Source organism: Acyrthosiphon pisum, chromosome A1 (assembly GCF_005508785.2).
Source record: "Acyrthosiphon pisum isolate AL4f chromosome A1, pea_aphid_22Mar2018_4r6ur, whole genome shotgun sequence".
Classification (NCBI taxonomy): domain Eukaryota; kingdom Metazoa; phylum Arthropoda; class Insecta; order Hemiptera; family Aphididae; genus Acyrthosiphon; species Acyrthosiphon pisum.
In genome coordinates this window covers 9,394,545-9,411,734 of record NC_042494.1, presented here as the reverse complement: position 1 = coordinate 9,411,734, position 17,190 = coordinate 9,394,545, and the positions used below count along the sequence as shown (strand labels likewise).

Here is a 17,190-nt window from a genome sequence, read left to right as displayed (position 1 = left end):
CAATTTTCGTTGGCTACACTGTGTACACATATGCTACCGTGGTTTAGTCATGTGATCAATATTTTGGAAAGTGTAAAACAATAACATAAGTCGTCAAAAAAAAAAAAAAAACATTTTGCTTTAGCCTTTAGAGTTTAGGTACTATTCATTTTCTTGCATCATGAATGAAACGAGAACCAATTCGAAATTGCCGAAATTGTATTATTGAACCGCCGTTGATGCGGTCCATCAAGTAAAGTTATCAATTTAAAAATATCTGAGGTTGCAAACAAACTGCAACAAAATGCCGTCGGAATCTAAGATTCCTGCCCAAATGGAGAAACCAAATCATTATTCGTAAGACTTGAATTTGTTCATGATTTTCTGTTTATTATTTAGCCGTTCATTAATTGTTGCACATATAATACAGATTTAGTAAATAGTATTGCCTGATATGATCCAAACTTTTTGTATTATCGCAGATATTTAAAAGAGTTCCGCGTTGAGCAGTGCCCACTGTTTTTACAACATAAATGCACACAACATAGACCCTATACTTGCTTCAATTGGCATTTTATGAATCAGCGGCGTCGTAGACCAGTGAGAAAAAGAGATGGCACATTTAATTATAGTGCAGATGATTATTGTACGCAATATGATGAGACCACAGGAGTTTGTACTAAAGGAGACGAGTAAGCAATGACCTATTGCATGTTAATATATATTTTATCTTTTAAATGAACCTATTAGTTATATTGAATGTGAATTTTTATAATTTTAAAATAAGTTGTGTGTTTTAAAAACACTTTTTTCCGTGTACAGTTTGAACTGAATTAAAACTGTTACTTTTACTTCCCCCTAATGAAAACAATCTAAATATGTTTATTATTTTCATTTTTAAAAACATTAAGTCATTAATTTGTATACTTATACAGTGGCGTCATTTGTGTGGGGGGGGGGGGAGAACAAGGTGGACAGCAATAAAATAAAAAAAATATTTTAATTTAAGATAATATTAATTTGTAAATATATCGTATACCTATATAAGAGTAATAGAATATAGGCTATAAGAGATGAATCAGGTAAAATTGATTTATAGGTAATGCAGTTAATATATTTTCAAAAATAAAAAAAAGAAGATATCCTAATAAACTACTAATATTTTTGTTTATCAATATAAATATTGCCATTTAATAGTTTGTAGACTTTTAACTGATATAGGTATACAATTGTTTTCATAAAATATCTGCTGCCTTATATTTAAAAATTATGTTACCTTGATAATAAAAAGGGTACCATAAAAAATTTAAGTAGACATTTAAGCAGTCTTTTTTTACCAATTAGGGCCGATCAAAACCTTTACCCTCCTCTATTGAAAACTGAAATGACACTACTGTACTTATATCATATATTTATAACAAAATTAAATATTTTTAATACCTAACTTTTTGTTTGCTATTCAGTTTATAGGTACTATTTAATTTATTATACAATATGCAGTTTATTTTATAAATATGTCACTCAAATTGTACATTAGGTAGTTCTAAATAATTTATGTGATATGTACCTTCTAATTGATTAAACTGTCCTTCTTTACTTTTCTTAAATCTATTTAATCATTTTTCATATTACCTATATAAAATTATAGATATTAAGTGTAAACACAATAAATCTACAAATATTGCTAATTCTTTTAGTTATATATAATATATTTTAAATGCTAATTGCTCATAAAAAGTATAAATGTTCCATCTTTATAAAAAAAAAACAATGTATAATAATCAAAATAATGACAACACTCAGGTGCAGATCCAGAGGTAGGGTGCTATAGCATCTCCCTTAGCATGTTGCTTCCTGGAAAATAAATAGGTACTCTACACAACATGTATTTTTCAGTAATCATTTCTAAACAGAATTTGTACTAAAAAAAAATTGAGTTGCCTTTTGATTATTAAGCACATTCATTTTGAGGACTAATAAAAGTCATACCATCAGTATGGTGTTTACAGAATACGTGACCTTAACCTTAGGTATAAAGAAATCCTAAATTTGCCACTGATAACACGTAAACTCGTTTTTTAAAAAGTATGAATTAGTCATCTAAACATTATAGTTATTTCTTTTTCATATCTACTAAGATTTTGAATTTAATTCATTGTAATCAGAATCAACAGTATTTAATTAGAATAATAAATTTAATCTTAGCACATTTGTATATACTTCTCTCCGTACTGAACTATTTGGGCTTTAAATATATATATTTTAATGTACTAATTTCACCTATGTATGAAATAATACCTATAGGAGACACTAGAGATGTAAACTTGAAAATTTCTGAAAATTTCTTTTTTTTTTTTGTCCTTTTCTTAAATTGATTAATTTTTAAGTTTAAATAAAGTTTTTAAATACTTTATAAAATTACTGTTTCATTTTTATTTACATTGTAACAAGTATAACGTCAGAGTCAAACAAAACACTTATAACAAAATAAAAATATAATTTGGGTAAATTTGAGAGTGACTCAAACAATAAATTACCTCCTTTAAAAATTGAAAAATCAATAATTGTAACAAAACGTTTATACAGTCATAATTTATACTGACGTAAAAATACAACATTTTTAATAAAAGATAAAAATGCACATTTATTACCGAATTAAATATTATATATTGATATGGGTACGTATATATTATATATATTTAATGATTTGTATTTTGAATTTACTATATTATGTTCATCAGAATAATACCAACATTATATTAAAATAGGTAAATGGTAATAAAAATACATATTTTAAAATATAATTAAGAAGGTTAAATATTCTATATCTATATAATATCAAATGGTTTATTTGATTAGAAATTAATATGATAAATTATAAAATTTTCACCAAAAAAAATTTTCATGAAAATTTACATCACTAGGAGACACGGACAAATAACAAACAGTTTAACCATATTGTTGACCAAGTTATAGTGCATTGAAAAACAAAGTACATTTATCAATATTTATAAATTATGTTAAAAAAATTACATTAATTAGCGTGTAAACATGTTAAAAATGTTAAGGTTTATATTTTATTGATATAAATAATAAAATGTTTATCTTTAAAATTTAAATTGATTGCAAGTTTATCTTATACTATTTTTTATAACTTAAAAACTTAACCAACATGATATATCATGTTTATATTTTTTGTTAATCTACATCACTTGTAAAATCTTCATAAATATAAATATATACAATTTTCTTTCACTCATGATCCTTGAACTGTGCTTGAGTGAAGAAAGAAAGAAATATGACTATTACCCGGTTGTGTATCTTGCCTGTATTTAACTCACATGTTCCATGTAGCACATTCAAAATAATAGCTCATCCAATTATTAGATTTTTAATTTTATGTATAGACAATTTTATATTTATAATATTTTTACATTTTTAACTAAATAAAAGGTGCCAATATTTACACCGAACAGCTGGTGATACAGAAAGACGTTACCATTTGAGATATTATAAGACATGCATGTGTGTTCATGATACTGACAGTAGGGGATTTGCACAAAAATGGGCCACATTGTGCTTTTGCACATGGGAATCATGATTTAAGACCACCTGTATATGATATTAACGAGCAAAAGGTATTTAAGTTATTTTAGTGCTTAGTATTTTAATAATGAATTCCATAACTTTTATTAGGTAACTGAAAATGATGATGATAATAATGTAGATTTAGATGGACCAAATGTATTAGATAAAGAAAAATTTAATGAATGAAGATCCTAAATGGCAGGGTAGGATTTGTATATAATTTAATCTCAATTATTTATATACAAGTAATATAAAGTTAATAAAATATATTTTTTCTTCATAGATACTAATTTTGTTTTATCAAATTATAAAACTGACCAGTGTCAACGCCCTCCTCGACTTTGTCGACAAGGATATGCATGTCCTCAATATCATAATAGTAGAGATAAGAGAAGAAATCCAAGAAAATACAAGTACAGGCATGTTTTTATTATTGTAATAAATATTTGTAGCTAACAAAATTAAAATAATAAATTAACTTAAATATTTTAGGTCTACTCCATGTCCTAGCGTAAAACAATGGAGATGAATGGGGCGAACCAAGTAATTGTGAAAGTGGTGACTCTTGTGCGTATTGCCATACTAGAACAGAACAACAATTTCATCCAGAAATATATAAGTCTACAAAGTGTAATGATGTACAACAAGCTGGTTATTGTCCTCGTGGAGTATTTTGTGCTTTTGCACATGTTGATCGTATGTATTTACATTACAGTATTATAATTATTAAATCATAATGAATTGACTTAATGTAATAAATAATAATTAACTTTGTTTTTTAGAGGAAATGATTATTGCTCGTGAATCAGCTTCCGTATTAGAATCTTCAACAGATTTAGCGGATATATTGTCTAACGCTGTGCCTTCAATAGGGACTGAATGTTTAAGATCTCCGGTAAAAACAATAGATAATGACAAAAATTGTTCATCGGTTAGTAATTTTTGAATTTTAAACACTCGCTCATATTTGAACGATGTGTTATGTTTGTAGAATGGTAGCGGGGATCTTTCAGAATGCACTTCAAGTATTGGCTCTCCTAATAAAGCTCCTGGTGCTCATTTGTCTAGATCTGAATTTAACGTACAACAATTTCAAATAGCTCATGAAGATACCATACAAGCTGTAATTTTTTAATTTTATTATTTCATGTGATTTATACTATTACTATTTATATATTTATTACTTTTTAGCTTTTAAATTCATTTGATTCTCAATCATTGTTACCTAATGTTGAACCACAAAGAAGACATAGTTCCATATTTGGACCTGTTGTATCTAATGGTAATAGTAATCCTTCATATATGAATCATTTTTCTTCTTATCAGCCAACAGCTACAATGAATGGTATGTTTTAAATTTTTATTTGGTTAAAATATTTTTAAATAATTAAAATATAATATTGTTTATACCCATGTGTATTATTATTATTTTTATTTTTTTAGGTAATTTAGATGATTTAGTCATGGAAGATAATTTAAATTTCTCTGTTGATCGAGAAAATGAATCTCCTATATTAAATAATCCTCTATCATCAAGTTTACAAGCATCTGGTAAATTAAATTAATTATACGCTTTATAAATCTTATAAAGTGTATAATTTTTTTCTTTTGTATGAATATTTCTAGATATTTTAGGAAGTTCCGCTCCAGTTAATATTCCTCTTACACGCCATAATAGTATTGGTCATTTTTCACCAACAATAGCTTCTCCATTAAAACATATGCAAAATAATATGATACAAAAATCTAGGTATAACCAACAAGATGGTTTAGGTCATTTAAATATTGTTACTGGCAACAATTATGGCTCAACTGGTTTGTTTGGTATTGGTTCTCCGGGGACCGCAAACACATTTCCAATTAGTCCTTCAAATTCAAATGAAGTAATGATATTTTTTGTTTGATTAACCTTTTAGCTTAAGTCTTTTTGTTCGTAAAATGTCCCACAACTTTTTGCATTTCATTCTATCTTTATATATATGTGTTTAATTTTTTATGCTGTTAACTTTTATCAGGCCTTTTTCAGATATAATGTTTCTTAACTAAGTAATTGATTAGAAATTACTACACACATTTGACAAAGTCATATAATATTATATTGCGGTAATAATACTTAAAAAAAAAATATTATTTTTTAATATTAATATTTAATTAAAAAAAAGCTCAATATTAACTTGATAATATAGATATTAATACTATAGTTTTTTATCTTTGGTTTTCAAGTTATTAAGAATAAAAATGTTAGATTCGAAGTATAAATTGAACTACAATCTATTATCAGCGGTCAAAAAGACAGAAGTTAACTGATTATAATAACACAATATAATTTTTAAAAAAATTAACTTACCAGCATTTTGTTATTTTTAGGTTCAAAGATTGCAAGAAGAATTATTAAACTGTAGATCAAAATTAGTGTCTTGGGAATCTGAACGAATGACACAAGTTAGATGCACTTATGAAGCATGGCAAAGAGAGACTGAAGATTCGAATAATAAATTAAAAATTGCTGAACAACAAAGAGATGAAGTGAATATAATTAAGTACAAATATTATTATTTGGTATTAATTGTAATTTTTATAAGGCTATCAATCAAGCAAAATCATTACAACAAGAAGTAGATTTATTACAAGGTTCGCCTTATCTTCACGGGCTGCGTAGGGTCTCAGAAATTAGAAATTTATCATTATCTGTATTAAAGTCATTACAGAGTCAAATGAGAAATGATTTAGAAGAAATCGAAAAGGTAAATATTAAATGTTTTTCATCCTATAAAGTTTATATCAAATATTTGAGTTAAAATTTTTTGAAATTGATATTAATATGAATAAACTTATTTACAAGTATTAAGTATTAACAAACTATAATATGTATACTCATTATATTTACATATTTATATATAACACTTCATATTATGTTCTTTATCTAATAAATAATAACTTATGTTTGGTTTAGGTTTTATACTTACAAACTGCTACCAAATGCATGTTATGCGAAGAGCGTAATAGGAGTGTCACATTGGGACCTTGTAATCACTTTGTGTTGTGTAATCAGTGTGTGGATACGATAAAAGATTGTCCTTATTGCTCGACTCCTGTCTTATCTCATACTAATACATCAACAACACAGGCATAGATTAAAAATTATATATTTTAAGCAATCAAAAACTTAATAATTATGGTAATAATAATACTTGATTAAAATAACGTAAACTTTAGAAAGAAAAAAATTACAACAACTAATCAATACTAGATGCATCAAGTATTATTTTAATTTTAATACTGTATTACATTATATATTAGCATTTTACAACATTAGTATGAGCCTTTTATATAGATTTATAGAATATAATTCTATAGAATATAGAATTTATATTTGATATTTTTTTTGAAAAAAATTGTTTTTTTTAACTTTCTTTTTATACTAAAATATTTTACAGTTAATATATATTTATTAAATTTCTATAGTTTCAAAATAATATTTTAATTTAAATATTAGTACTAATATAATAATACTTAAAACGAAAATTCATAACAATAATTATGAAATATGTTTGTATTGTGTGACAAACCAATGAAAGATCCATTTAAAATATATATATTATATAGTTTTGAACTAATAAAATCAAATAATTTTGAAATATTCAAACTATCTATATTATTAGGTAAATGCTAACTTTGTAATTGCTAACATATAATTAAACTGTTTAATAATATATTTTGAGTAAAATATTTTGCTTATACTCTTGATCGTTGACATTAAAATTATTTAACAATATTAACTTTTTACTGAAATCAGAAGAAATATTCTTGCAAATTTAAGTTTTCCAATTTATTTTAAATTAAATTACATTTCATAATTCAAATAGTTTAAATAATAAAACAACTTTTTTTTCTTGTAGAGTAAATCATTAATTCCATATTGCTTATAGTTTAAATAAAAATCAAATGAGAAAAATTATTTTACAATATTTGGAAGTTTCATTGACAAATTATATATTTTATAATTAGTTTAAATATTTTTTCTAAACAACAAAAATATATATTAAGGTTTTATGTTAATCGATACAAAAATTTGCCCATTATATTATGACACAATTATCATTGAAATTCATTGCTTAAAATAATTTTTCAAATCTATAATTAATGATGTATACCTAATAAATTTCTATTTAGAACTAGTAAAGAATCATTTCTTTAACATTAGAAATTATTGTATTACCTATTTATTACATATGAGTGAATTTGAACAATCATATATTATATTTTTTTTTTAACATTTAAAGTAAAACACAATTTTAAAAAGTTTAAAAAAAAAAAAAATTATATGAAGATCCTTTTAACAAATTCTATTTATTTTACTAGATCATTATAGTTGAAAAAATTAGTATATGATATATGCATTGGTTTTATTTTAAATTATTTTATTGTTTTATATATATTTGAATGTGATAGTTGTTTATCAGACTTGAAAATAATTTATATTCTCATAAAAACAACTTTTCAAAGAAATTGAGAGATTTTAGGTCCTTTTGATTTTACCAAATCTTATTATTATTTATTGCCTATATTTATTTAAATTATTTCTGTGGTAATCATATTTAATTCCTATTTATGTCATAATATATTTTTTTTTTAACTTTAAGATTAAATATCATGGTTTTGTAGTGTTAAGCTGTAGTCCGATGTGTTTTACATTTTCATAAATACTGTATTTTTTTTTATTAGGCCTACCAAATAATTGTGTGTTTTAGTGTGAATGGCCGTTAATAATTTGTTGGTATAAAAGGCCAAACTAAAAATGAATAAATTGCATTTTTTTCACAATTGTCTGAATTGTATTGATTGATGAATTATTTATATTCAAACATTCTTAAATATTTTTTTGAAAATATAATGAATAATATACAATTATTGGCTTACAAATTAATATCCTCTTGATTATAGTTTCACTTGGCAGGTTTGATAACTACATTATGAGATGAAAAAAAATATAATATTTATTTTATTGTGAACCACCGTGTTATTATTACATGATTATTTTGTTGTAATAAAATATCAGTATTATACTTTAAATTTAATTAAATCACGTGTATACATCCGCATAGACTATAACTGTGAACGTATTAATATTTTGTATAATTTAAAGTTATTTTTGTGAGAGTTTTGAGTGTATTTAATTTGTACCTGAATGTTTATAAGTCAGTTTAATTTAAGATCTAATGATTTTACAAGTAGTTGTGACTATACAAAAAAATCAGAAATCCTGTTGTAGGCTTTCATATTATGTTATGTTTGTCATACAAAATCCTAGAATGAAAAACAATAAATGTACGCCTGCAGACATATAAAAATATACAAAATATTTTATGAACTTTATTATTCATGTAAATTGTCACAATGGTAGCAGTAGCAGCTGTAAATTATTTGAACGCCATTTTCATTAGTCATTACTAATTAGTAATTACGTTTTAAATTGTAAATCCATAAGTCTACTATTTAAGATGTTTTGAACAATTATTTTAATTATTCCATATCTACCATAATAAATGTATGACTTAAGTATTATAACCTATATACTTATATTTTTCTCTATTTCTGTTCAAATTATTTTTTTTGTATGTTTCCATGTCATGTTTTTACAAAATATAGTAATTTACTATCAATGATAGTCTATCATAATTATATTATAATCATTGCATTTCGAAAATGAGCTTTTATTTTACTTAAAAATATCCACACAAATGTTTAATATTCTCAAATTATAAAATACAACATCCTAATAAATAAAAGACTAATTCAGTCCGTATAAGACAGTAGGAGAAGACAATCGCATTAGTGGTTAAAATTTGTCAGAATCAAAACAAATTTTTAATAAATTAACTTAGGTAGGTTATTTAAAGACTTATCTTCTATTCTTCCATGTTCTGTGTATAGGTTATATTATGTACATATTACATTTAATTATACTGTAATAAATATTTAATTAACTAAAGAGTAGGACAGTAGGTATACAATCTTAAGTTGTTATTTACTATTCTTTTTAACCTCATTAGGCTATGAGTTAGAACTAGTAGATTGTACTTAGTTGGTAGTAACTAGTATGTACATATTATATTTAAACTACTATTGTCTATTGGTCTTGTTTGTCTTGCCCCCTGCTGCCATATCATATTATACACTCAATCTAGTGATAGGTCCTTGAATTCTTATAACTACCTACGTGTTTTATTTTTTATTTTAATACCTGATTAAAATGTATTACCATATACCTATTACCTACCTTAAGTCTGAGGAAAAAAAAGGAGGCGTGACTGCGTAAGTATATTCAACACTTACCAATCTTAGCATTACTGTTGTCCGGTTCCTATCAAAACTAGTTAAGCTTAAGAGGACGCCAAAGTGCCGAATCAGCACACCCTCATGTAGTCATTTATTGTGTAAATTCTAAACAACCAAAATAATGGATTATTCGTTCCTATATGCAGTGGCGTCATTTGGGGGGGGGGGGGGCTGTGGCATTTGCCCCAATCTAGTATTTACATCAACCTTAAGTTGGCACATTTACCAACACCACTCCCTTCCCTTAACCACTTTCGCACTATGCTATGAGAATCTGAGTAAAAAAAAAATTGAGTTGGAAAAGCAGTGAAAAGTTGCCCTATTCTAATAAAACTGAAATGACGCCACTACCTATAGGCTATAAGTTTATTGAAATAGTTATTCAACCCTTTTAAAAAATAGTTTGTTCTGTTCCCATTATTGAAAGTGATTTCGTGTACATTCCATAAGTATGGAGAAGATATCGGGCTGACTCCCAAACTCCCCCCGCCAATGACAGATTAACGGATGGTACTGTACCCCCCCCCCCCCTAATACTCATGTCAGCAAATTCCCAAGAATAATATTTTGAAAAAAGTTATTTTTTTTTTTTATTATAACAAATGCCTCGGCAACTATAGGCCATTGGCTACAAAAAAAATACATAGTATTTATATTAACAATAGATAAGTTATATTAAATATGGTAGGTACCTACATTATACTTATAATATGTATTAAATTTTTTTATGAAGTTCTGTATCTCTTAGGAATTTGAGAACGTTGGTTGTATTGATGTTGAGGTTTTCAGCAAGATGATGAGTTAGATTAAATTTTTTATGTTGTAATTCGTACTTTCTGCAGTCGGTGAGGATGTGTTTAACTGTCATGGGATCGTTACATGTCGGGCACATGGATGGGTCTTCTTTCTTCATTAGGAAGGCGTGAGTTAATCTGGTATGGCCTATTCTGAGCCTATTGATAACTACTTCTTCTTTTCTGGTGAGTGTGTTGTTTGGCCAAGGGTGAATATGATTTTTAATTTAATTTAATTTGGTGTTAGATGTTTTCCATTCGTTTTTCCAATTATTTGTTTGATGTCGGTTATTGAATAAACTTGACATGGAGTTGCATTTTGTGACACAATAGCCTCTTTAGCAAGTGTATCAGCTCTTTCATTTCCGGTGATATTTATATGACTTGGTATCCAGATTATTTTTATTGTGGTGTTTTCTTTTTGTAATTTATATATTTGGTTCTGTATTGTTCTTGCAGTCTCGTTTGGTCTAAAGGAGTTTTGTATACTCGTAGGGGTGTTAAGGGAATCACTAAAGATTATCGCTTTTTGAATATTTTTATTTTTAATAAGGTCGATGGCTTGAATTAAGGCTTGTGCTTCAGCGGTATATATGGAACAGTCATTTGGCAGTTTTAACATTATTTCCGTATCTTGACATGTCACTGCTGCACCAACACCTTGTCCGATTTAGAACCATCGGTGTATATTTCAATATAGTCTTTAAAATTTTCCCTTATCTGTAAAAAGTATTGTCTATATGTATGTGGTAACGTAACATTTTTTTTGAAGTATATTCATTACTGAATATTTATTAATTTCCGCTGTCCAAGGAGGGACTAAGGCATTTTCTCTAGTAATCATTCCAGCATAGGAGAAATTAATTTTTTTTAACGTGTCTTTGATGTTTTCCATGATTTTTAGGTTGTTTAGGGCTCTTTTGGATGCTGTTGTCATAACGTTCTGTAGTCTACGAATTTGAAGAGATGGCATTCCAGCAATGGTATAGATGCTGTTATATATGGGCTTGATTTAAAGGCACCTATGGAAATTCTTAGGCCTGCGTTGTGAATAGTGTCGATCATTTATGTAGGTAGTTATGTTTGGCATTGTGAAATAAAAAGGATCCGTATTCAATTTTGGAGAGGATTACAGTTTTGTATATTTGCAGTAGAGGTTTAGAGTGAGCACCCCAAGATGTATGAGCTATGGATTTAATGATGTTTATCCTAGGTAATGTTTCTTTTCTAAGTGTCTTGATATGGTTTGCCCAAGTGTTTTTGGTATCGAATATAACTCCAAGGATTTTTATGGATTTTTATTTTGAATTACTATGTCCCAAATTTTTAAGTTAATATCTGCTGGTATTTTCGTTTTTCTAGAGAAAGATATGCTGAGGGTCTTTTCCGCTGAAAAAGTGAATCCCGTTTTTTGGGACCAGTAGTCATGGAGAGAATTTATTGTTTCATGTAAATATATTTGGGTGCTGTGTGGGTTTTTCCCACTACAAAAAATATTGAAATCGTCTTCAAATAGCTGGGTACAATTTACCGGGAATTTAATCGCTTCACTTATAGTATTGATAGTGATTAAAAAAAGAGTGACAGAGAGGGTTGATCCTTGGGGAACGCCGTTTTCTTGTTGAAATTGTGGTGATATATGTCCGTTTACTTTAACAGAGAATGTTCTATCAGTCAAGAAACTTTCGATGAACTTTAACATTTTTCCGTTGCATAGTATATTTTGTATTTTGTGTAATATGTGAGGGCGCCATGCAGTGTCGTATGCTTTTGCAATGTCTAATGATACCAGGCTTAGTATGTTTCCTAAAAAAGTTATTATATACGTTCCAAATTAATTTAATCAAAAAAATGTTGACATTTTAAAAGATTCTAATACATATAAGCTACTTAACTTAAATAAATGTTTTTACTACCAAAATTGTTCTTATAACCAGATTTACAAATTGGCTATTTTGAATTTATCCAAAAAAATTGAAATCAAATTTTAATTTTTTATTTTCATTATTAAAAAATAAATATAATTTTATTATATTATACGTTTAGCACAAGTGACTATAAATTATATATAAAAAATAAAATAGGGAGCATATACCTAATTGTTGAGCTTTTCGGCCTGTAGATTGGCATAAATGAAAAAAACATCCTTTGACTTGCAAGGTATCAACAAAAGTCCAAAACCAAACACGTAAATTGTTACACTCGATCATAGCTTCGATTTTGAAATCCATCATTTTGTTTAGGAAACTCGAGAAATTTGAATGCATTTAATGATAACTTATAGTAGATGTTGTACACTTGTACATAGGTGCCCGCAGACATTTTTTTAAGGGGTGGTGGTAGGCTCGTAGCTAAGGGGTGGCCTGGGGATATTTACAGGCCACCCAGTTGGCCACCCCATTACATTGGAATATTGTTGAAATACCCAAGGCTTAAATAGTTGGGTAAAAAAATTAAACATATTTTAAAATTTCTATTATCATATTTATTACTCGTATTTTTACATAATTGTCTTTCCGAACACTACGGTCAGATTACTAGATATCAGAACACAGAATAGAAATCGTTCATATAAACTCGTCGTATTAACGAGTAACGACGACAACAATGCATCTATATTATTATATTAATTATTATTATAAAGTCGCAAGAACTATTTTTTTTTTTTTATAGCAGGTATTCCTATTCCAGTAAATCGCGGCATTTCCCATAGCGGCATACGTGATATAGTCATAGCTAAGAGTATTTTAGTACAATTTATTTTATTACAACAGCGAATTCAGCGAATGAGTGTGTGGCCCGCATTATATTATTATTCACTTTTCATTTAAACATATTATAATATTGAAAAGTGACAATATAATATTATGTCTCTATTTCTGTACTATTTTCTTATTTACCTAGCTATACGCCATTACGGGCTTACGGCTATACTTATTCAGTAATCAGTTGACGTTTGAAGGCTTGTGGTTGTAGTTGTCGCGAATCGTAATATACCTACTAATATTAGTATTTATAAATTATAATTATTAATATAATACATTTATATCCACTCATAGTTATTTATTTAAACACAATAAACATGTACCAAAAATAAAATAAAATAAAAATCACTAATTTGATGAATTTTGTTGATTTATTGGAAAAGTATAAAATCGTTTTTAATGAAACATACAATAATATAATCTCAATTACAATTCCAGTATCAAGTGCAGGGTGCGAAAGGACTTTTTCTTGCCTAAGGAGACTTAAAACATATATGCGAAATAAAATGACGGATGAACGCCTGTCAAATTTATCTATGATGAGCACGGACTAAGATATCTTAGTCCGTGATGACGAGCATCGAAAAGAAGATAGCAAAATCTCTGGACTTGGAAGAAGATGTAGATAAATTTGCTGTTAATCATAATAATCGAAAAATTATTTTAGTATAGACTATTTTTTTTAAATTGTATTTATTTTAACATACATTTTATGTATATATTTATTATTCATATACATTATACATTATATATAAGGTTTATTTAATATTAAGATTAAAATTATATTTAATTTATTGGTTTATCAAATATAGTTCTTTTTGTACCTACCTAATTACATTAATTATTACATTCAGAAACTACAATTTTATTATATTATAAACAATATACCTATACATAAACATAATTCTATTAGTGTCTTTAATAAAAAAAAAAATAATAATAATAATAATTGTCGAGCTATAATAGTTGTAATAACTAAAAGCTAATAAAAAAAAAATTTAAAAAATATTAGTGTAGTGTGGAGGAGTGGTGGGGGGTAAGTAAAAATGTTGGCCACTCAAGAAAAATATTAGCCATAACTGTGCCACCCTAATTATTTAATCCTAGCTACGTGCCTGGGTGGGGGGGGGCAATGGACGGATTTAAAAGAGAAATATTATAATTATTTTACTATTTTAAAACAATCTTTTTTATTATATGTACTTTCATTTTGTTACAAGTATATAGGTCCTACATAATATAGGTAAAGTTAATTTCATTGATTCTCAACAAGAATAATTGCAATTGTCTCACTTCTCTTCCAAAACCATAAACAATTTTGTAGTCAAAAATTTATGAAATGTTCAACATATTATATAGCTAAAGATTGAAAATTTAAAACAAGGTTCCACGTAAATAGATTATTTATTTATTTAACGGACGATAGTCCAATTTACATAGTATATATAGTACATATATTTGATATAAAAAAAATAGAAGAGAAAAAAAAAACTAATATTAGAGATACATAAATACAAGATTATTATAACATGTTTAATTATTTATATAATAGAAAAAAATAAAAATAAAAATAAAGATAAATTATAAAGTTTATAAATATTAATATATTAAGTAATAGAGAAAAAAAATCTAAATTTTTTGCTGAATTTCCGCTAGATGATAAAATATTTACAGGAGTAGGTACAAGATATAATATTTTGAGTGATAGGGTTTTATGTAAAACAATTCTTTATTTCGAGTATTAGTATTGTTGGTTTTTAGAATAATATTGCTTAAGAGGGAAGAATCGTCTATTTTATTATTAAGGAGCTTAAATAGGAAGGTTATATAAAATTGTTTTTTTCTATCCTTTAATGGTTATAATGGTTTATAATATATAAATTACTTTATTGACAATAATATCATCAAAATATATACTTAGTAATAATATCATACTCTGCTGACCGTCTTCGCTCAGAATCGTCCTTCGTATACAATGATATTATTATAACTTTTAAGTTACAAGATTAACTATAAATTATAATATATATTGTTTATTAGTATTTCAGTAACATAAATAATTTATTTAATGAGGTTATTTATAATATATTGTGTATAATATAATATTTATAATATTTAAGAAATTATTAACTCGGCTAAATAAATAATTGTGAACCCTGAAACGGGTTAAAATGAAAATATTTTGAAAAAATAAATGGCAAAAAAATGTATTTAGCAGAGCGTGGTTTCGATCCACGGACCTCTGGGTTATGGGCCCAGCACGCTTCCACTGCGCCACTCTGCTAGTTGAAGTAGGGGTAATAAAAAATAATATTTAAGCCCATGTACTATTATCCTGATTCAGTTTATCAATAATTTATCATTATAGTTTAGACCATAATATAGTAAACTCTATGATTTACAAAGACTTACAAAATACTAAACATCACATTTTTTAGTTTTCTCTCTTGTAAAGATTAATACATCGGGCATTGGAATTTAGCGTTATAAATCTATCTAGCGCCCGCTAAAACTAATTATTTTCGGCAATTCACTTTTGTTACCTAAATCGTTTTTATTAGCTCGTTGTAACTATTGTAGTATTGTAAATTTGTAATACATATTAGTATATTACATAGGTTTCCGAACAAATTGGAAAATTAGCGTGGGTGTTACTCTAGAATTGTTCCCAATAAATATAAAATAATTAATTATTATATAATTATTTAACATTTGTAAGTACATAATATATTATAATATTCGGTAAGTGTCTATATGTTGAGTGTGTGTGGGGAGGGGGGGATGGAACCCTCTAAACCCCCCTTGAGCACGCCCTTGGTCTCAAGAAGCGATTTTAATTCGCCTCAAGAGCATGAATTGGACCAGAATACCAGATATTACGTAAGGAGACCAAATTATTGAATTATATTTAGAATATTGCTGAGCAATGGCGTAGCCCAGGGGCGGACTGGCCAGGGCGGAAAGGCGGAGAAGTCCACCTGGGCCGGTCAATTTAGGGGCCTCTAAATTTAAATTCTGAATTTGTGATATTATGGTAAATCTGTCGCCTGTCACGCAGTCTATTATTTTAGTTTCATATCCACTATAGGCATATAATATCTTATATCACTCAGTTATGAACTCAGTGCGTTGGCAATGAGTATATTATTAGCTATTATTAGCTCTTGATGTCTACTTATTGTTATTATAGCGGCCTCGCCCGCCACCCGACAGGTAATACACATACACACATGCATATTACACAAAATCGAGTGCCGCGTGGATATACTAGTAATCCGGCTAAATATAATTTTCGTTTATAACCTAATATATAAACAGTTTAACAGTCATTATAAATGTACCATGTAACTTAGAATATACTCAGAAAATTGTGTTTAATATTTAATGATATTGAACTTTACCGTTTCAATGGATACAACCAATACCAAAGATGTAAAAAAAAAACGATTAGGAGAGGCTGCTAAAGAGTGAGAAAAAAAAATGAACGAAGCTGCAAAAATCCTGTTTGTTTGTTAATGTAAAGTGTATACCTTCTATCGTTGATTGTAATTAAAGCTGACATACTTTTAGTAACTAAATTATTTTACCTAAAAATTACAAAATATTTTAAAAAAATAGTATAAAATATGACACTATTAGGTGCAATATTAGGTAAATTGTAATTTGAAAATTTTATTAATTTTAGGAATTGAGCATCTCTGAACACGAGACAAATAAGGATGATA

At 27.0% G+C, this 17,190-nt stretch overlaps 1 protein-coding gene and 1 non-coding gene across 2 annotated transcripts; one reads left to right on the top strand and one right to left on the bottom strand.

Annotated features, from left to right (window-relative positions):
* Positions 1-80: 80 nt before the first annotated feature.
* LOC100161020 (RING finger protein unkempt) lies at positions 81-6,896 on the top strand. Its single transcript, XM_016802394.2, is given in 17 exon segments — positions 81-336; positions 462-671; positions 3,433-3,537; positions 3,539-3,617; positions 3,676-3,737; positions 3,739-3,770; positions 3,851-3,986; positions 4,060-4,084; positions 4,086-4,263; positions 4,350-4,498; positions 4,559-4,690; positions 4,759-4,912; positions 5,011-5,118; positions 5,194-5,450; positions 5,935-6,093; positions 6,150-6,311; positions 6,521-6,896. Coding segments are annotated over 17 exon segments (2,181 nt in total). The 5' UTR covers positions 81-283; the 3' UTR covers positions 6,701-6,896.
* An 8,781-nt stretch (positions 6,897-15,677) lies between these two features.
* Positions 15,678-15,749, bottom strand: TRNAM-CAU. Its single transcript has one exon. It is a non-coding gene; the product is annotated as a tRNA-Met (tRNA).
* Between the last annotated feature and the right edge of the window lie 1,441 nt (positions 15,750-17,190).